We start from the raw sequence: 20,778 nt of genomic DNA on the forward strand, positions 1-20,778 counted from the left end.
GTTTTCCCGCACCTGGTATACTGCCCGCGGGCAAGCCTCCGTTGTTGGTCTGCGTGCCAGATTGGGCCCGACTGTGGGACTGGTCCTCTTGTGCTGGGCGGGATTTTGTCATCTGCGGTTGCGAGCAGGAACGTGCGCTGAGCATGCTCCGCTTTTCCAGCTAGGCAAATCCACCTGTGAAGGGAGGCTGGGTCGTCCCTGTAGAGTGCCCATTGAAGCACCTCCCGGTTGAGGCCACGCTTGAACATGTCGATCAGGGTGGCCTCAGACCATTCCGTGATTTTGCCTGCGAGGACCTTGAACTCGAGGGCGTAGTTGGCCACCGGTTTTCTTCCCTGGAGTAGCGCTTGAAGTGTGCACTTGACCCTTTCTTTCGCCAGGGGGTCCTCAAAGTAATGCTTCAACTCGGCGAGGAAGTCATGGAAATCGGCCAAGGCTGGGGCTCCGGACTCGGACATCTGTATGTACCAGTCCACAGCCCTGTCTTGGGGCTTGGTGGCCACCGCCGAGATTTTAGCGGCTTCTGTGTTGAAGCAATGGCCGTACTGGGCCATGTAGTCCCTCGCTTTTGTTAGAAAGAAGGACAGTTTCGTAGGGTTCCCGTCAAATTGTATGGGGAAGTCTTTGGCGAACCTCCCAGTTTGCGAGTCCCCTACCTGTGGGTGGTGAGGGATGGCTCCCACTGGCCTGGGGCCCCGAAGCCCTGTGACAGAGTCTCGTGCTTGGCCCCTTCCGCTCGGGGTTGTTGGCGGGGTGGGTATGTTGCCCCGATCCCCTCTCACCCCCTGTGCCACCTCAGTCTTGGAGCACTTGCTGACGATTGTTGCTAGGGACTGGAGCATATGTTCCAGGTTTCGTACCTTGGCTTTCAGGGTGGTGTCCTCGTCTGCCGATGTCGGGGACAGGAGCAGGTGCTCAAGGTATTGTACCCTGGCTTCCAGGGCCATGACCCTGTCTGGCGTGCCCTGGTCGTCCGACGTCGTTGCTGCCAGATGCTGTCCGGTACGTAGTCTTGCGCCTTCCTGCTCGGGCGTTTGGGGGTAGCGGAGCCTCCAGGTGGAGTCGGGTGTTCCCGTCCAGGGTCCTTCTCCGCCGGCCCAAGCGAGGAGTTGCTGGTCCCCGGCTTCGTCTTCCGTCGGGGTTCTCCCGTCTGGGTTGGAGCTCCAGGTCTGGAACTGGGGTGCAGTGTGGGCAGGGAGGGTGTCCGTGTCCCCTTTCAGGTACGCTGCCTCCAGCCGCTGTCGGGTCGCCTCTGCCTCTTGCGGGCCGTCCTTCACACCTTTGGTGCGAAGTGCTGGCTCCATCGCTGTCCCCGGTTCCGGTTTTCGCCAGTTGGTCTCTCCCGCGGAAAAATTTTCGTCCGGTGGAGCTTGGCGATTTTGGTTTGGTGACTCTCAGCTTTATGTCAGGCTCTGCCTGCTACCCAGTAAAAACGCAGACGCTAGCGTAGGCTTAGGTTCTGGTTTTATTTGAGTATAGGATGCATGCCCTTAGAAAAGCTGAGAGTGAGTGGAGCGCGCCAGAACGGGATTTAAATAGCCCATGCCGGTCAGCGCTCCACCCCTTCTTACTCCGGGTGCGCCCCAAGCCCCATTGGTTCCATTGCCGGTAGGTGAGGGGTCGTGGAGCCCCTCCTGTGCCTCGGGCGTTTCCTTGACTGTTTTCCCGGCCGGTGATGGTTCATTGCCGAGCGATGAGGTTCGTAATCTTTGGACAGCTCGGGCGCGCCTCGTGGTCTGGTCTTGTCCATTACCTTCTTTGCAACATTGTATCTCTGTCTTCCGCGCCTCCGGCTAGAGTCGATACTTTGTTGCCAGCACCTGTTGCTCTCTTTTGTTAGCTAGTTGCCTTTTCCCTTAATCCGCCCGGTACCCATTTCCCTGTATTGTTATGTGAGCCGTTGCGATGTCACAAGCATTGCAACGGTGATCATGACACATGTGAAATGAGTGCCACTGTTCGATAGTTTGAACATTCTTTAGTGTTTCCTTTTTTTGGTATGGGGATATAAGTTGATTTTTTCCAATCTGATGGCCATTCTTGTGTTTTCCAAATTTGCTGGCATATAGCATGCATTACCTTGACAGCATCATCTTGCAAGATTTTGAACAGTTCAGCTGGGATGCCGTTGTCTCCTACTGCCTTGTTATTAGCAATGCTTCTTAAGGCCCATTCAACCTCACTCTTCAGGATGTCTGGCTCTAGCTCACTGACCACACTGTCAAAGCTATCCCCGATATTGTTATCCTTCCTATACAGGTCTTCCGTATATTCTTGCCACCTTTTCTTGATCTCTTCTTCTTCTGTTAGGTCCTTGCCATCTTTGTTTTTGATCATACCCATTTCTTTTGTTTTTGTTTTTGATCATACCCATTTGTTTTTGATCATACCCTTTGTTTTTGATCATACCCATTTCATTTGTTTTTGATCATACCCATTTTTGATCATACCCATTTGATCATACCCATCTTGCCATCTTTGTTTTTGATCATACCCATTTTTGCCTGGAATTTACCTCCAATGTTTCTAATTTTCTGGAAGAGGTCTCTTGTCCTTCCTATTCTATTGTCTTCTTCCACTTCTGTGCATTGCTTGTTTGCATTGCACTTGGATAGGGAGCCGATAAAACAAATAGACTCTTTTTCATATCTAGGGGTGGTTTTTACAGATACAGGGCCTTGGGCTAATCATTACAAGCAAAGTTCTGCAAAGGCCACAGCAAGTTCTAAAACACTAATTAAACTACTCAGCTACAACCACCCTTGCTCTCTGCTCTCCATTCTGAAGGTCCATAAGGCAAAAGTTGTACCCGTGCTAACATATGGGGCCGAATTGTGGGGCCTATCAAAGGCCTCCTTACTTGAACAAAATCAAGCACGCTCCTTCAGAACTATTCTGGGGACCGACCGGAATACACCTGCAGCAGCAGTAAGAGCTGAAACAGGCATCCATTCCATTTGCAGTCTATCAGTAACTAAAGTCTTCAACTACTGGTGGAGGATTCTCCCAATGGAACATGATAGACTACCAAAAATGTGCCTTGAAGAACAGATGGGCACACCTCAACCCTCCACATGGATCAACCAACTCCTCCAACCTATCTCATTTCTCGGCTTTTCATCACAATACTTACTTTCAGCCGGAGACCAGGCCAAGGCAATATTCAAACAAAGAGTCTTGGATGTTAATGCCCAAACAGACATTGAGTCACTTGCACACAATAGGTCGTCGAAATGGCTGGCCAAGAATAAACTGTCCTTTCAAATAGAAAAGTACCTGACAGTGGGTCTGACGCAATACCATAGGATAGCTCTTACTAGAGCAAGGTTTGAGCAGTTAGATTCTATGGTCAACTACGGACGATTCCACCAAGTGCCTTACCTTGAGAGGACATGTGTTTGTGGAGCACTTGAAGTAGAAGACATTGCACATGTCCTATTTAACTGCCAACTATATGCCCCAGCAAGGGCTTAGTACCTTCAGATATTAATTGACAGAACCACATACTGGGATTGTAACGAAAGACTATGTTACTTCCTCCAGGGCACAAATATGTATGTGGTCAATAGAACTGTTAAGTTTATAGTTCGGACTGTCCAACTGAGAACGCAATTTATAGAATGCATTGGGGTGGCATGTAAAGGTGACAAATTCATTTAAACTCACATTGTTTCTGTATTTTATCACTTGTTTTATCACATCCTGCATTTTTATCTTACAATTTTATCTCTATTTTATCTTACCGTATTTTATCATATTTTATCTCAACATAGTATATTCTAGTTAATTTTACTGTTTTTAGCTGTTTTATGGTATCACATTTTATGTTTTATAGTGGCTGATGCCCAACTTTACTATACGGTCATTTGACTAATCAATAAAGTTATTCATTGTCCCCTAAGGAAGTAGCTGAATTATCTATATTGAGAGAGGGGGAATCTGACTCTGCAAATACTCCTAGAAACTGTTGGTAGTATTTGCTTGGATCAGTTGGAAGGTAAATTGTATATATAGTTTTTGCTGTAAGGGACATTTTTTGGTGTCAGAGTTAAACTAAAAACTTACGTGCTGTCAGAGATAGTTTGGGGAGGGAGATGGGATCATCTCAGCGGCTGCTTCAATATTTTCTTGAAAGAATAGGCTGTTTCTCTCATCATTAGAGAACTTTTATTCTCTTTACACTGCTAGCATGAGCTAAATCTACACTTTCAGAGAAGAACATATTGAAAAGTAAAATACTCCTTCTGGCTTTTTAAATGGATCTTAATTGTCTCTTAGACTCACATGCAGTCTCAGAGGGTGTTACTGCTTCAGGGAACGGAAAGCTTGAACCGAGCCACTCAGAGCGTAGAACATTCACACCAAGTTGCTGCAGAAACTGATCAAATTGGTAGCGACATCATTGAAGAACTCGGAGAGCAGCGTGAGCAGCTGGAACGCACTAAAGGCAGGGTAAGTTTTAAAAATGCCACTGTAATAGAACGTTCAGCCTTTTCCTCTCCTATCAACAGACAGGCTTCTTTGACTTTTTTAAAAAAATATTTATTTCCACTCTCCCAGCACTTCCCTCTCCCAGTATCGCTCCTCTGTGGAGCCATGCTCTTTTACGAAGGGAAGAGTGCAGAGGGGAAACTGCAGTGAAAGAGCAATCTTCAGCTACTCTTGATCTTAGCCAAAAGGCGGAGAATCTTCAGCTTGCACAACTATTTAATGTAACATTGTAACTTAAAAAACCACTTTTTCTTGTTCTGGCAGTAAAACAGGGCTATTTTTTCTAAGTTTCTATGGAATCAACACTGTTTTACTGGGCTTGACCTTCCTTAGATATGTCTTTTAGTTTATGTTAAAGATAACATTTCTGTCTTTTCATATACTGCTGAAATCTCGGAAACTAGATAGATGGATAAATACCTGGTCAGTGGCCAATAATGGAACTTCCTCATGGTCTCCATTATGACACATAAGATGGATCGTTAGTCAGCCCCCAAACTGCTGCTTCTTGTTTACCTGATATCTTTGCTATTCACTGTCACTGTTTTTCCCCACAGGAAGAGACCAAGAATTTACCCTGGATTATTAGTTGACCTAGGTGTCAAAAACATAATTCAATAAATAACCGTAAAAGGAAAAAGACAGAAATACAGAAACTGTAAAAGAAAAAATACAGAAATGGATAAGTTGAGGTGAATCATGCTTCTTTAATTATTGTGACAGAATGTATGGACAGGAATTGAGATGATGTGTGCCAATCCGTGCCTTACTTAAAGCATAGGCCAAATTTCCTTCTGTTTTCCCTCTCAATTAGGATTGATCTCCCAATTTCAACATCATGCTTAATATATGAAGCTTTCCAACTGTCAGCACAACTAAAGGAGCATCCTAATCCCTTGCCAAGCAAATAGGAATCATGGGTTTTTTTTTCTTTACAGTTAATAAACACAGGTGAAAATTTAAGCAGAAGTCGGAAGATCCTACGTTCCATGTCAAGAAGGTTGGTGAAATGATGCTTTAAAATATGCTTTGAATCTTGATTCAAAATGTTTTGTTATGTTTTCAATGGGATTCTTGAGAAGCTTATTCCTTCAGCTTTGTGTATCTTAGGTGTCCCTGTGGAGGAATGGCTTTTATGTTCATATAGGTGTAAGAAAGATGGCAATGTTCAAGGATTAATTTCAGCAATTGAATTAGGGCCCATGTAGTTAGTTCCACCCTAATTTGTATGACTGGTACTACTGCACCATTGTGCATACAATGCAAAGTCCAGCAGGAGGGGAGCATTTGTGGGTTGGGTGCTGATTAGTCCTTCTATAAAAAAATCCAACGCCAGCTCTTGTTGGGGCTACCACATCTAGACTGCAAACCACTGGACAATGACTATAAAGCATCAAGAATGTTCTGTATCTCTTTGCTGCTATCCAGGGTTCATGTGGATTTTTGCAGCCTAGATCCTGTAATCCTAGCTTCTAAAGAGAGAGAGGAGACCTTTTTTGCCAATTCCTTCTTCCATATGCTGCCATTATGGCCTGTCCCATGCTGTACAGGAACAGGTTGCCAGAGGGCTAAAGGAATATGAGAGATAGATAAAAATCCTATAGACCTAAAATGAATACAAACATTCAACTTTCTCTAGCAGTAATATTATTTAAGAGGATACAGTATGTAGATTCATTTCCCCCCCTTTGGCACAAGAATATAATAATAAAAATAGGATATGCCCCTGAATTTAAGATACCGTTCACCTCTCAGAATGGAAGAATCAACAGAAATGCTATATACAACCTTGTGTTATGACCAGTTTCTACATCTTGTTAGGTGACTAACTCTGGGCACATAAGGCTGGCTTGTTCTTTAAAGCTGCCCACTACACATGGTTACAAATATTGGCCACTTTCTGAGACTGCATGTCATGAGTACTGATGGCGAGCTGGAAGGGGCCCCTATCCAGGGGGGAAAACGCGTGCGTAGTAGTGAGTTAAGCAGCCATTCAAAGAGACACAGATCACCTTGACTTTTAGGGTTTATCTGTCTGGGTTTTTCCCATGCTTCTTCAGTTTGTTAGGATTTTCTGTCTTATGTAGCAGTAATAAACACCAGAGACCTATTCCTCGTCTCAGCGTGGTTCCTGACTGTTAGGACACTGCGGCCCCGTAGAAAAGAGAATTCTGAGCAGTCGGACACCAAAGCACTCTTACTGGGGTTCCCTAACATCCGCAGCAGTTTTCAGTATGCCAGAAAGGAAAAAAACAAAAAACGGGCTTCTGTACACTCAGGTTTATTCTTTATTGAATGAACTTGCTATACAAAGGGGAACTACTGAAAGACAATATTCAAGCCATTAATGATCATCAGATTTTCAGTTCTTTGTGCTCTTCCATTCATCAAAAACTGACTATTAGAGCTTTACCTCTACAATTAGGAGTGAAGTATGTGTGTCCTACCTCTACTGTGTATGTTCTATCTGTCTTCTGTCATGGACTAATAGCTTTTCTTGGAAGCCTCTGGTCCAGCATTTGGCAAATTATATGTAAAAACTGTGTATAGCAACCTCTTTGATTGTAAGATGGTGAGAACAACGAATGTGTATAAATCACCCATTGCCTATTTCACTGAAAAGTAGCAAAGGAGGATAGGTCAGCCTGAAAAGTATGCTGCACAGTTGCACAGAAGCAGTTCTGAGCAGACACTTCCTTCTTTAAGGCAGCGCACGGTGTCACTTTTCAAACATAAGAAAAGAATACCTGAATTTAACCTTGAGATTGCTGCAAATTGTTCTTTAGCTTTACAAGGGAGTATAAAAGAACTGGACTGAAAACGTTTGCATTTCAAATTGCCTGCCTGCAGCTCGTTACTTTTCCACACCCCATAGTAAGGCTCTATAATTTCTAGCAAGAGTAGTTTAGCTTTTTATACGGAATCCCAGGAACTATCATGTTTCAAATGAAATTAAATGTCTTCTACACCATTTTTTTCACAATGGCTGTAATCCTATGCCTGTTTGCCTAGGATTTACCTTAAAGCCACAGTACATAAAGGGACTTGCCTTTCAACAAACATGCAAAGAGTTTTCTTTACTGGAGATGAAATTTGATGGTTTCTATCTCCATCTTGATAATTCCATAAATGGTAATGTCTTACAGTTTTTAAAAAAAGTTCATGTCTCTTTCTTTCTAGACTTACGACAAATAAATTGTTACTCTCTATCATCATCATCCTGGAAATAGTCATCCTGGGAGGTGTTATCTACTACAAGTTCTTCGCCTAAGCCTTCAAGAGACGTGGCTTTTCTGCCTTCCTATCTTCTATCCACCGCATAGACAATCCTGGGCAACAGCTGTCTGACATAGATTGAAAAGGTGGATTTTATTCACTACATTTAAGAGATAATGCTGGCTTGTGGTCAATCTCAGCATGTTCTTCTGAGAACAGTGCAGAGCTACTGGGAGGAAATGTGGTTGGAGAAAAGACAAACCGTGAACTACATTTGCAAAATAATACAATATTTGTTTATGCTGAACATATTAACTTGTGACCCAGCGGTTTGATCTCCCAACCGAAAAAAATGAACATTTCCAAAGCTGAGCAAAGACTTCAGAATGTAGTACACTTGGTTTTTGTTCTGTTCGCTTGTATAGCAGATCAGCACAACTATACATAATGCCCTTTGTGTGGTATCTCCTGCCACTTGGGAGATCCTAAAGCCGTACTTGCTCTTCACTGTCTGATTCATCTGGTGAACCAGGTGTTGGCAGATTCTCAAAAACAATGTGTGCTCCTTCTCTTGTCTGCCCAAAGCTTGTAGCAATCACATCTACTGCCAAACCAGCTGTTGCATTCACTTCTTCCTGTGAAGGTCCAAGGAATGGATTTACTTCTACAAGGTCCATAGCTGACAGCAGGCCTGAGAAAATAAAGGCAGTGAGTTATTTGGGAGCAAAAGACAGAAATTTGCAGTAGTTTTAAAAGCATCTCTTGAGCCAAATGACAGCTCTGTCTCATTACATGTAGCATCAAAATCCAGTCTTCACCCTGACTTTTGTCCAAAGCAGCAACAATTTCCAGTAGTTTTGTTTTTTAAAGGCTTTGTTGTTACCAGGAACAGATGAATGGTTTAATGTTTAAAGTATGATATATGCCTTTAAAACTCCCTGACAGCTCTAATTAAACTATATCAAGAAGAAAGTTGAAGAAGTTATAAAACAAATATACAGGTAACAAAAGGGAGTAGTGATGACAACTGTGGGATAAACTGGGAACAGTGGCTTCTCTAAACAAGGTTATGTTTCCATATAGCTTATGCTAAAGTTTGGCAACATAGCTTGTAATTTTGTTTTGTTTTACTAATGAGGAAAGATAAATTAGGTGGCATCTGAAAGCTCGAAAGAACTTACTATTGTCTTCTTCAGTCCAGGATGCTTCTCATGAATCCTTGAAAGGGCGAGAGCGGAATAAAAGGATCTAAACTTCTACTAAACTTACTTTGTTACATTTTGATTAAAATTTCTGAATATTTTTGTAGTACAGCTACCCTGTAAGCATATAATTATAATTTTTGTGAATCTTGTTAGCTTAATCCAATTTTTTTAAAAAAATGCTTGCTTGGTTTTTACCTGTGTTGTGTATTTCCTCAGAAATGTACATGCCTTCACGATATGTTAATCCACCCAAGACAGGCGTCCCTGTTGCTGGAGCCAGTGATGGGTCAAAGGCATCAATGTCAAAGCTCAGGTGGATTGGTCTTGGTCCTCTGGCAAAAGAGAATAATTTTGTTCACTAAATATAGTTCATGTGCAATAAGTCACTTATCCTAGTAATCAGTAGGATATGGCTAATGGTTGGTAATAATAAGGTTTCTGGCTTATTTATTTGCCTAACAAATATTCTCCAAAACATCCCGTTATATCCCGAAAAAATATGTACCTGCCCAAAAGATGGTCAAACGTTCTTTCCATCACTTTCTGGATTCCAAGAACATCAATCTGTCTCATTGAAAAATACTGAATGCCGTAGTTCTTCAGAATGTAACTGTTTTGAGAAAGCAGTTTAAAGTTAAATATGCTTAAAGAAATACAGCAGTAAACTTGCTATGAATTGTGAGGGGAGGGAATAATATCATTCTTGCGAACTAGCTATCATGTACTTACTGTTCAGCAGGATCAACATCCCTCAGACCAATATATACAATATCTAATTGTGAAAGGCAGGGCTTCAGCCAGGAAAATCCAGGAAGCACTGGCACCTTCAAAGAGAAGAACATGATCCTGAAAAGACTTATCTAGGAAATACTTTTTAGTGGCATGACCTTGCCAGCTCAATATGATGATAGTGTAGACTCCCCCATTCCAATTTGAAAGTTATCCTGTTACAGGAATCTTGTATTTAGTAGATATTGCTACATTCATGTAAGTTTTTCTTCCACAAGAATAACTGGTAATAGATTAAAGACAGGAATCGCCCACTTAATTTTTTTCCTTTCTTTCAGTCCAGGCCAAAAAGATACCAAAATTCCTTATAAAAGCAGATGATTGGGTCTCACTCAGTTTGTTACATAAAATTTACTGGAATAGACTAAGCCAAAACACATTTTAATATTGAAAGAACTATCACGAGCAGCACCAATGGCAGGACAGGTCCACAGGTTACAGTGAAAAGGTGGATGGGGATGTGGAAAGCAGTGCGCTTTTGCAATGCAAGCTATGCCCCTTTTGTACACATGGGATTGCACTCATGTACAAAACAACTGGAACTTTTATTATCTTGATGAAAGCATCAGATCCTGTGTGCCCTCTTATAATGCATATTTGGATTGCTGAGGGTGTGCTGTTGGATAAATCTGTTTTAGATCAGAGTCTGTTGCCATTGGCCAAATTGACTAGGGCTAATGGGAGTTAAAACAAAAATCTAATGAGCCCAGATTAGCCTTGCCTTAGGGGCAATTAAGATTTAGCTGATTGTAACACTTTCCAAGAGATAGATGTAATAACAGTGCTTAGTTACAGTGTCATTTTAACTTGCTCATCTTTGTCTGAACAATTTGGGTCAAAATGATAACTGTTTTGAGCTGCTGAAAGTGGGATATAAATCTAGCAAACAAACTGTCCCCATATCTTGAGTTGATACTACTTTTCAGGTAAGTATGACTGAACAGGTGCTTTTAACATTATGAAAAAACTTGCAAGGTAGAAGTTTATTATATAGAAAACACATCCATAAATGATCATTCCTTTGGTAAGTAAACTGCTGGGACACCAACAGGTACAGCCATGAATTTTCAACTACTGTTTAACAAATAACAGACTACTTCCGAACAGGTAGAAAAAATAGTACAGGTAGTCTTCATTTAGTGACCAAAGTTGGGACTGGCAACTTGGCTGCTAAGCAAAGCAGTTGCTAAGTAAAACTGACTGTGTTTATGATCTTACTTCAGCTTTCCTTTGCTTTACATGTACAGACCTGCAAATGTTGTAAATGCGAGGAATGGTTGCAAAGTTACTTTCTCATCACCATCATGACTGCAAATGGTTGCTAAATGAGGCAGTCACTAAATGAGGACTACCTGTAAGCTCATATATGGTACTCTCCTGAAAGGATGGTTGTCATGATCGCCGTTGCGATGTTTGCGACATCGTAACGGCTCGCATGACAAAGCACGGATGCGTGTCAATGGCTGGAGAGGTGCAGGCGATAAACCGGACAAAAGAAGGTAATGGGGTTAGATCTACTGAACAAACAAGGTCCCATCGCCCGGCAATCGGCCATTGACGCCCCTGATAAAGAAAGGATCAGGGCGAGGTTCGGAAAGGCGCGTCCGGGCTTTCGAGGAATATCGAGGTCTAATCACCCGGTAATGGACCATTACCTCGCAGGAAGATAAACCGGGTGATGCCCGGGGCGAATGGGGCTGGACGACCTCTCACCTATCAAGTCTTGATGGCCTGTCACTCTGTGGAACTCGTGGGGCACACCCGAGGAGTGTGGGGGTGGAGCGCTGTTTGGCGCGAGACTATTTAATTCAACTTTTGGCGCGCTTCCCTCACTCTCAGCTTTTTACTGGTGTGCATTCTATTCTAAATAAAAGCCAGAGCTTAAACTTGAGTTAGAGTCTGAGTCTTTTATTTAGTCTTAGACATTCCTTACAGGTATGGTAAAATTGCCCGTATATTAAAATAATAGCCACCCAATCTCAAATCATGTTGACTATCTCAATATAGGAGTATTTGTATCTTTATGAATTATGCTCCCAATAGTATACCAAAGGAACACAATTCTTGAACGTTCAGGACCTATGCCAATACAAACTAGTATCTAGGCGAAATTTGATGCTGTCTATCTAATGTATCTTAAGTTTTACATCAAGAAAAAAATACTGCTTTTGAGGCATCAGTATCCATTCTTTTTTAAAATTACTAGTCTGTAAGAAAGTAGCTTTTATCAGGGCTGCCTCCATTTACATTATAAAGTTCACCCAACATGCTAACTGAAGATACATTATTGATCAGGAAGTTCTGTGAAGCCAGCCTTGGGGTCTAGCTGCTGAAAGCAAATGCTTGGAACTGAGATGATAAATCTTCAAAGAAACATTACAAACTTCATACATTACTTTGCGCTTCAGGATTTCATATGGAAATCATGTCAGGTATAAGATGGGTTGGTGTTCCCAGTTCCCTTTTTTTGCCTCCTTCGGGGAAATGTACATTTTACAGATTTATTTTTTTGAAAAAATAACTACAAGATTACAAAATAATGTCACACTTGCCTTGAGTAAACACCGTAAAACCTCTGCCTGATGCTTATTTGTAGGACAGGGGTGTTCAAGTGAAATATTAACTGCATGCTGAAATGCCAGAGATCCTACTTGTCCTTACTTAAAAAAAAAAGTTCTGATAGCTCAGGAATTACATGGGAAAATGCTATTCCTCATTGGCATCACATAATCCCCACTGACCTTATCTTGAAGTTCTCTTAAAAGAAATGAAACTGGCTGCCCATGGAGATTTCCTGATTGGCTCGTGAGTGGAGTGTTAACATCAGCGTGTGCATCAACCCAGATCACACAGAGGTGCGGGTACTGCCTTGCGTGTCCACTGATAGAACCAAGTGCTAAACTGTGAAGGAAAACAAGAGTTCAGATTTATATCTTTCCTGTCTAAATTGGGGAAAGCAGAATTAGGGTATCTGACAATAAACATGGGTTAACAGAACCACTTTGGAAGCCAAATGTATGACAACTGCTTACATTCATATCATAAACGCTTGTCTTGCATGTTATCCTGCCCACAATGTTTTGCAACTTTTGAGGGATTATAAAGGGGTAAATGTGAAGCCGGTACGTAATTTCAAGCTCTTGCATTCTCTACGTCAGGCTAATCAGCGCTGTTTAGGCAACCAAGGCAGGTTGTGAAATGCTATGTACTGTACATACCTTGAAATCAATATCCCAAAGGGCCCACAATATGTATCAGATGGAAAATCTGCACTGAAACCTGCAAGCCAGACCCCCAGGGTGAACATGATAACCACAGCCATCTTCCACTGCTCTCCAGCAGCTAGAGTTAGAGCATTCTAGTGATATAGGCAGCCTGCATTCCCAATACTGCAGCTTTCTTGCCAGTCTAAATGTTAGATGGTGCCTGTGCTTGAATACACTGCTTCTTTCGGGGACATAAATGCTAAATTCTTTTAAATGCCTTAGCATCTACTCTCAGGAGATTTTCTCAACATCTTGCTTCTTGGAAAAGAAGACAAAAGACAAAAACAGAACTCCATGGGAAGTGAGTCAAGTAGCAAGTTGCATGCTGGGGTGGAGAGAGAGAGGAAGTTGAGATCATTCTTCAACCCCAAATTAAAGTTTGGAACTTCCAGAAAAATAGAAAAGTAGTTTAAAACTGAATCAGAAGGAACATCTAATTCAAGAACAATTACTTGGTTAGAAACTAGCTAGAAACTCTGCTAAATTTTATGTCACCTTTTGTCTTACAATCTTTTTTTTATGATCGGGCATATCATCTGCAGTGCTTCAGGGCATTGTATTTTACTAGCAGCTTGAATAAAACCTTGGAGAATCTATGCTATTTATCCCTTTAAAGCAAGTTATCTCTTATTCTTAACAGATGAGCACCATCTTGTGATCTGCTGGAATACATATATTTTATTTTTATAGGTTTATATGCTTCTGGATTCTTTTCTTGTTCAAGACTTTGCAGTTTCTGGATCCCTGGATTAGAAAAATGGTATAATTTTTCTTTTCCAACATCGACTATCTGCACTTTAATACTTAACCTAAAAGGAGTCTTTCTCCCATTTTTAAAGTTTGATTTTGTTTATTCCTATGAGATTGGTTTATCTCTCAATGGGGAAGAAGGGCTGATACTTCTGGTCACAAACTTTGACAAACCAGGAGTAGCATTATAGTGATTATTTCATTATTATCTTTTTACATGCCAGAAAGGCAGCTGTGTGTGGGAGACCTCCAAGATTAGAGGGTGTGATGCTTCTTAGAAACAAGTCATGGTAGGGAGTGTTCAAGGAACCAAGGGACAGGATGCAGGGCCAGGGTGTGAAGTCCCACCTATACTTGAAAGGAAGATGAGTGCTTCCTCAAATAATGAGGAAGGGTTAGGTTAAAATAGGAGGCTTATCCTAGACTCACTGACAATATGGTAATGGAGGCAAATAAGTGTTTCTGTCTAATTGCCCTTTGAGAGTGCAAGATAGGATTTTTTAAAATTCAGGATTGACTACTTGTTTGTTTACTACAGTAGTAGTACCCCCATGAAAAAGACCAATAGTATAACTTTAAACAGACAGTTCATCATGTAGTCCCCCAAATGATTCTCAGATCTAGTGTTGCCAGGCCCACCATTTGTGGAATTTCATCAACTGTTGTAACCAAAAGTATTTTTAAGAGTCAATACCTCTTTTTACACTTGTTCATGTTAATCACTCTCAACCAACCATTTCATGGGTCTATGTGTAAAGAAGAGTGTACTTCACTGGTGTTTATATAAAAGTTGTCAGATGTTAATTTCCTCTTTTCCAACTCACCTATGATCACCTCCAATGGTTATACAACTATGACCAGCTGCCACAGCTCCATTTACAGTGTCAGCCAGAACTTGGCTAGCTAATCCTACAGAGCGTGGGTACTTGACTAGGTTATTGTAGAGTTCATCATTGGGCACCTGGGTGAAACTTAAGTCTCCAAGATCATATACCTGGCAACCTAGGAATAAGCAGAATGGGAGAAGAAAGCAGAATTATATAGATTAGCCCAGTCTGGTGGCAGAATATGATGAGAATTAGAATTAAGTTGCTTATTAGAGGTATATAAACACCTGCTTTGTGAGTTATATAATACATAATGCTGATACCAAGATCCCAGCTTTATATTTATGGAGAATGATCTAAATAAAAGTCTATGTCTGGCATGAGCACGTCTCTAAAATCCATAATTTGCAATTTACAGGTCTGCAATGTTGCATCACTGGCTGATGCAACAAGAGTGTGTTTTACCAAATAACAATGTATCATACTAACAACATAATATACTCAAGCCTTGTAAACAAGAACAGTCTGACATCAGAGCTACTCATGTTTTTGGCAGGAAAACAAGACTAACAGCTTACTAATAAAGTTCTTTATAGCCCCCTAGGTCCATGAACATCCTTTAGCTTGGAAACTGGGTAAAGCTGAAAGTAGAAATAATTGTGACTTTAATAACTAGTTTTTCCATTAGCAAAAATGAGGACCAACAATTATTTGCTTGTTTTTTTCTCCACCAAGTTCTGGGATCATTCTTGGTGCAGCTGAACATTACTTATCAACTTAAGAGTATCCAATTTATATTCTGGATACATACATACATATGTCATCTAAAAGTGGAATTTGGTACAGAGACTACCCATCTCCCTCATGTTTTAATTATCTTGTGTGTTGAAGTGTCCTTGAAAACTCAGAAGCATACAACTAATAATTTTTTAGTCTGTCTTAATACAGTCTTTTCCCTACAGAATGTAGTTGTTTTGATTAATTATCTGTCTTGCTTTATCATCTGATCCATTGCCTTCCTCTTTTGATTGCATTTCATTTTCATTTACAGACTTCAAAACCTTTTAAACTGCTTGGCCTTCACTTTGCAATGACATTCCCTTTTCTCATCAATATACATACTCCTATTCCACTTTGACACTGTAGGCTTTGGCTCATGATAAATGTGTCCCCTCAACCTTTTTATAAGATGTCACTGAACATCTAAAATTTGTAATCATGCTTGCATCAATTTGCTTCAAAAACATTAGCCGGATCTTGTGGCAGATTCAATCCAGTTTCCAAAGGCTAAAGTTAAATTTGCACTCAAGCCTGAACAACTATATCGGAAAGGGGAGATCTTCAATAATCAGGGGCCTTTGTGGAGGGGGGTGTAACAACAAATAACACCTGTATTGTATGATCAAAGCCTCTCTCCTTTTTACATACATTGACATACAAGAGGAGGAGAAAAAAGCAGTTTGTTAGCACAATTTAGCTGTGTTAGATGGAAGCAGCATATTGCTTCCACATTATATCAAAAGCAAAAGATAATATGATTTGGTAATGCTAGAGAAATGTAACAATCCTGAAAGCTAGAGGTTATGGACCACATCAGGAAATAATTGCTTTATAATTTCAGTAGATTGTTTGAAGGGACACATGTGAGAAGTCAGACAAGGAGTTGACAATAATAGATAAAATATAACCTCCCTAGCCAAGTTATGAAAATAAAACACTTATGTGTTGAACCCCAGCCAGAGCTCTGTGTTAATTTGAATATTGTTTCCTTGTGAATAATTCAATGCCACAACTGTAGTAAACTATTCTTATCAAATCCACGTCTTTACATTGATCATATTGTATACCAAAGAGTGCTGGCAGGGGAATCTTATGGCACAGGGGTAGAAACCTTTTTGGGCCAATGGAAATGCTTGAAATTATGAAAATATGAGGGCACTCTTACAAAATGGTTGGCATGATAGGCATTGCCAATCACTGAACTTCATTTGCCAGAAGACAGAGAGGTGGGAAGGCCCTCCATTACCCCCATCCACTTATCTAAGATGCTTTCTAACACTTACCGGTTGTAAGCCACCAAGTTGTTTTAAGATGGGAGGCTATACAAATGTTTTAAACAAACTTCAACTTACCTTTCCCCTTTTTATGGGTCAGTGGGCACAACTGTCACCCAAAGCACTGAGCTACAGCCATCCTCTATTTTATTTTCTAAGAACACTTATGTGGGGCTCAGAGGCATTAGCATGAATAAATGTGTCAGAGAGATTAGTGCTTTGCACTGCTGCAACCTACTTTAAAAAAATAACTAATGAGTCGTAAGGAATTAAAGTCAGGTGGGACAGAAAGACATCAGAATCCATAAGTACCTTGTTGGCTACCTTTGTCATCACAGATACTGTAGCAAGGTGTGCACCACTTCAGGCTATTTATTTAAACTAACATAATCTTCTACATTGCAGTGCCCTTCAAATGTGTTGAACCAATTCCTAGATTTCCTAAAGGTCCAGCTGCTGAGGAAAGCTTCGAGCTGAAGTCCAATGCATATACTTGGGGAAGGTTGCTATAAAGATGCTAGTTGTAGTGTCACATACATAGGGACAATTTAATGAGCATCTTTAGCAGTATGAAGTGTGCATGGTCTACACATTTCTGCATACCTTTCTACCCTTGCCAACCATCCTCACTTCCACCATACTCATACACCACTGCATGTGTTGCCTTTCTTTAAGTTTCTCATCTCTCTTTTTTCATGATCTTATCAATTCCATCCAACCATGACTTTCTCAGTCTTCCCTTCCTCTCAATCCACTATTTTTTCACACAGAGAGAACAATTCAACTTCTATACATTCCTTCTATATCAGTTAACTATATCAACATACCTCTTTCATACTAGTCATTTATTGTATTCACTCCACATTTATTCACCATCCATTGCTTCTTGACCCTTTTTCTTGTTGTACCACAAACACTTTGAAGTACCCTATTGCTACTACATGCAATGTTTCTCCTGGCATATCCAAGTCTCTCTTCCATATAATGAAGTAGGCAGAAGTACACTCTTATCCATTGCCATGTTCCCTTCTTTCATCAAACATTCATCTCTCATCACTGAACATGTATTACCTACTACTTTCTTACCAGAATTTGTACATCTATACTTTTTCCATTCATTCTCCCATCTATAGTAAATATACTATCAAGTTACTTTTTTTTTTTTTGCAATTTGTGTATAACTCCATTTTCCCTGTCAAGCACAACTACTTTGGTATATTAATTTTCAGATCCATCCTCCTTGTTGGATCGTATAGTCTCTTTAATATTTGCTGGAAATCATTTTGGTATTCTCAGCCAACAATACAGCATAATCTGCACATAATCTACATTCCCATCCCCAAGTAACACATCAATAGCAGCACCACAAGCATTCCTTCTGTGTATATCCATAAACACAATTAACCATGAAGACACCACAAACCCTTGTTTCCTTGCTCAGTGCCAAACCACTTGCTAAGCATTCCTTTTATCCTCATGCACGTTTTACTTCTGTGATATACCATGTACATACTGCATTCAGCAACCAACTTTCAACTCCACATTGCATATTTCAGGTCTGTTTGCTTTATTATGTTTTGCCTAAATCTACAACGTACAATAAACTTTATTTTTCACGTCCATCCATTTCTTAATAGCTTGCTGGGACTACGTTGCATTTCTCAGACTGTCACCTCTTAGGAACTTCCAATCAGAGTTCTGTCAAAAACCTTCCCAGGCACTCTTACCAACAAAGAAATTCTCCTGTAGTCTTGCATTCACTCTTGCTAATTCTTCCTTTTTACAGAGGAACAATAACAGCATTATTCCAATTGTCAGCCACCGATGTAGCATTCTCATATAAATTAAACAAAGCACACAGCGCCTCCACAAGCAAACCACATCTTTCTTTCAGCATTTCTCCGTTACATCATCTACATCTTCAGCCTTACCACTTTTTAACATTTTCAGAGCATTTATTATCTTTCACCATTTTTTCCTTGGCCATGAAGATTTGTGTATGCCTTTATAGTCAACATGTGTCCATAATGATCAGGGCACCGTAAGCAGGGAATGCTGCATATGCATGAGGGAAATTAGGACTGATAACCCGGTCCTCACCTCAGATAGTTTACCAAAAAGCATTTTATTTCATTTTCCAATTAAATAGTATGTGTTTCTTCCCTCCTCCATATACATCTGTCTTATGTGCTTTTCCTACACAAACATTTCTTAGGTTACTTCCTCATTTTTTTACTCAGTAGTTATGACCTATGCAGTTTTCACAATCAAGGTTTAGTCAGTCTTTACAGTTAAAGCTGTTTTCACAATTTTAACATCAGAGTGTTTACTGACCTTTCCTCTAAATATTTTTCATTACTTTTGAATAGTTTTAAACCATTTTTTATCCACTGGGACTTAACAGTTCTGCTAATAAAAGGAGGTAGCAGTTAAAATGTTTGATGGAACTCCTTAGTTAATAATGGACATGTATTGCAGTCATCTTCACAAACATTATGATATTCACTTTTTACACTAAAGTATTATTAAACTGTGAATTTCAGTTTTCTTTCAGGAATCTCTGAAATGCTGTAACTACTCATCATTTTTACTGACTCCCACAAAGCTAAGCTCCAGATGAATGAGTACATATCAGCTGGTATAAATGTGTGACATGTGCTTTAATTCGAGATAACTAACACAGTAAGAGTTCTTTTATCCCAGTTATGTACCTTTGTGGTAATCTGATGGTTTCAGGTGGAGGAGGGGCACTGAGTTCATATTTAACTGAGAGATTAGGAAGAATTTAGTTGGATGGGGTTTGAAGAAGACTGAATAGCACAGTATGCATTTTTGGAATTATTTAAGTCTGCTTCAAATTATTCAATCACTAATTTAAGTCTGCTTCAAACTATTCAATCACTTTTGCTTGACAATCTTGTCTATGCCTTGAGAATGATAGGATTTCACAAGCCACCCTCCTAGCTTTTTCCACAATGGTGTCCTTCAGATGCGTGGAACTACACCTTTCCACGATTTCCCACCGCCCCCGCCCCCCATGAGTCAGGGAATTCTGAGAGGGTGGGCTGCAGATTTTGAGTGCAATATATCATTACCACGCAAACACATCTGCTTCTCCTTTCCTTAAACTGGATGAGAATTGCCCCATGGCTGCCATTGCCACGCCTCCCAAAGGTCAACGCCCAATGGCAGGGTAGCGTGAGAATGATGGGCACCCTATTATCTGGAGGGCACCAGGTTGAGCAATGGCCTCATTGTTTCAAATGATGGACTCATGATGAATCATATCATATTGCGTGACTGGGTGGGGAAGCGGCGCAGGACCAGAAAGGGGAGAAGTCGGATCCCTTCCCGAAAGGTAGGTTGCTTCCCATCCCGCCCTTCCCACTTACCCATACGGGAGAGCTTTCCGACCAGCCCCGCATTCCGGACCGCTGCAGGGCCGTGATCCACTCCTCTCTTTTTCTGCAAGACAAAACAGGAGCCGAACCTTGATTCCAGGCGACCCGAGTGGGGAACATCAGCGAGCCCGCGCGATCACAGCGGCCGCTTGGAAATTTCCACTTCTCAGGAGCGCCGCCGCCCCCGCTTCCCCGCCAGCCAGCCAAGTCCTTTTGGGGACCCCATCCCACCTTCCTTCCTTCCACGCTTCTGACACCCACCGCCGCGCCGTTCCCCGCCCCATCCCTGCCGGCTTCGCAGCGCGACCACGCGAGGAAGCCTTGGTCCGGTTTAAGGCGAAACATCCCCGGCTGGGATCGGGGATCGGCGGGGCCGGGCACGAACGATATTGATAGATAACCTTTGGAGCATCTCCTTTCCCCAGCCAGAACGCGGAATGAAGCTCCCGTCTCTTAGTTAGGCTCACAGGGGAAGGCGGAGTCCGCATCCCCCCGAAAGGGCCGAAGGACGCCATCTCTTGACCATTCCTGCCGTCTCTCCCTCCCACCCCCGGAGGGACAAATCGGTGCTCCGGATTATACGATGCCCCGCGACGCCACCTACCTGGCCCCGGGAGAAGGGGGCCCCGATGAGGGCCACCGAGTGGGCCAGCTTCTTTGGCACCCGGAGAGGGGAGCCCGCTTGCTGGAGGAGCCGAGCGAAACTGCTTCGGAGAGCCATTCTGGCGAGAGATCGGGGAGAAGAGAACTAGCTGCCCACAGAAACCGACTTCACTGCC

At 41.6% G+C, this 20,778-nt stretch overlaps 2 protein-coding genes across 2 annotated transcripts in view; one reads left to right on the forward strand and one right to left on the reverse strand.

The window, feature by feature from the left end:
* Window positions 1–8,969, forward strand: part of VTI1B (vesicle transport through interaction with t-SNAREs 1B) — a 21,577-nt gene extending 12,608 nt beyond the window's left edge. Inside the window, exons 4-6 of the mRNA XM_063289797.1 lie at window positions 4,279–4,452; window positions 5,430–5,491; window positions 7,672–8,969. Coding sequence (XP_063145867.1) covers window positions 4,279–4,452; window positions 5,430–5,491; window positions 7,672–7,762 — 327 coding nt within the window. The 3' untranslated portion in view covers window positions 7,763–8,969. The remainder of the gene's footprint in view (window positions 1–4,278; window positions 4,453–5,429; window positions 5,492–7,671) is intronic.
* ARG2 (arginase 2) lies at window positions 8,193–20,778 on the reverse strand. The gene is made up of 8 exons (XM_063289798.1): window positions 20,604–20,778; window positions 19,991–20,063; window positions 14,542–14,719; window positions 12,443–12,602; window positions 9,642–9,736; window positions 9,418–9,522; window positions 9,108–9,244; window positions 8,193–8,398 (listed from the first exon to the last, which is right to left on the reverse strand). The coding sequence occupies exons 1-8, from the start codon at window positions 20,718–20,720 to the stop codon at window positions 8,193–8,195; spliced, it is 1,071 nt and encodes a 356-aa protein (XP_063145868.1). The 5' UTR covers window positions 20,721–20,778.

This window comes from Candoia aspera, chromosome 1, assembly GCF_035149785.1.
Source record: "Candoia aspera isolate rCanAsp1 chromosome 1, rCanAsp1.hap2, whole genome shotgun sequence".
Lineage (NCBI taxonomy): Eukaryota > Metazoa > Chordata > Lepidosauria > Squamata > Boidae > Candoia > Candoia aspera.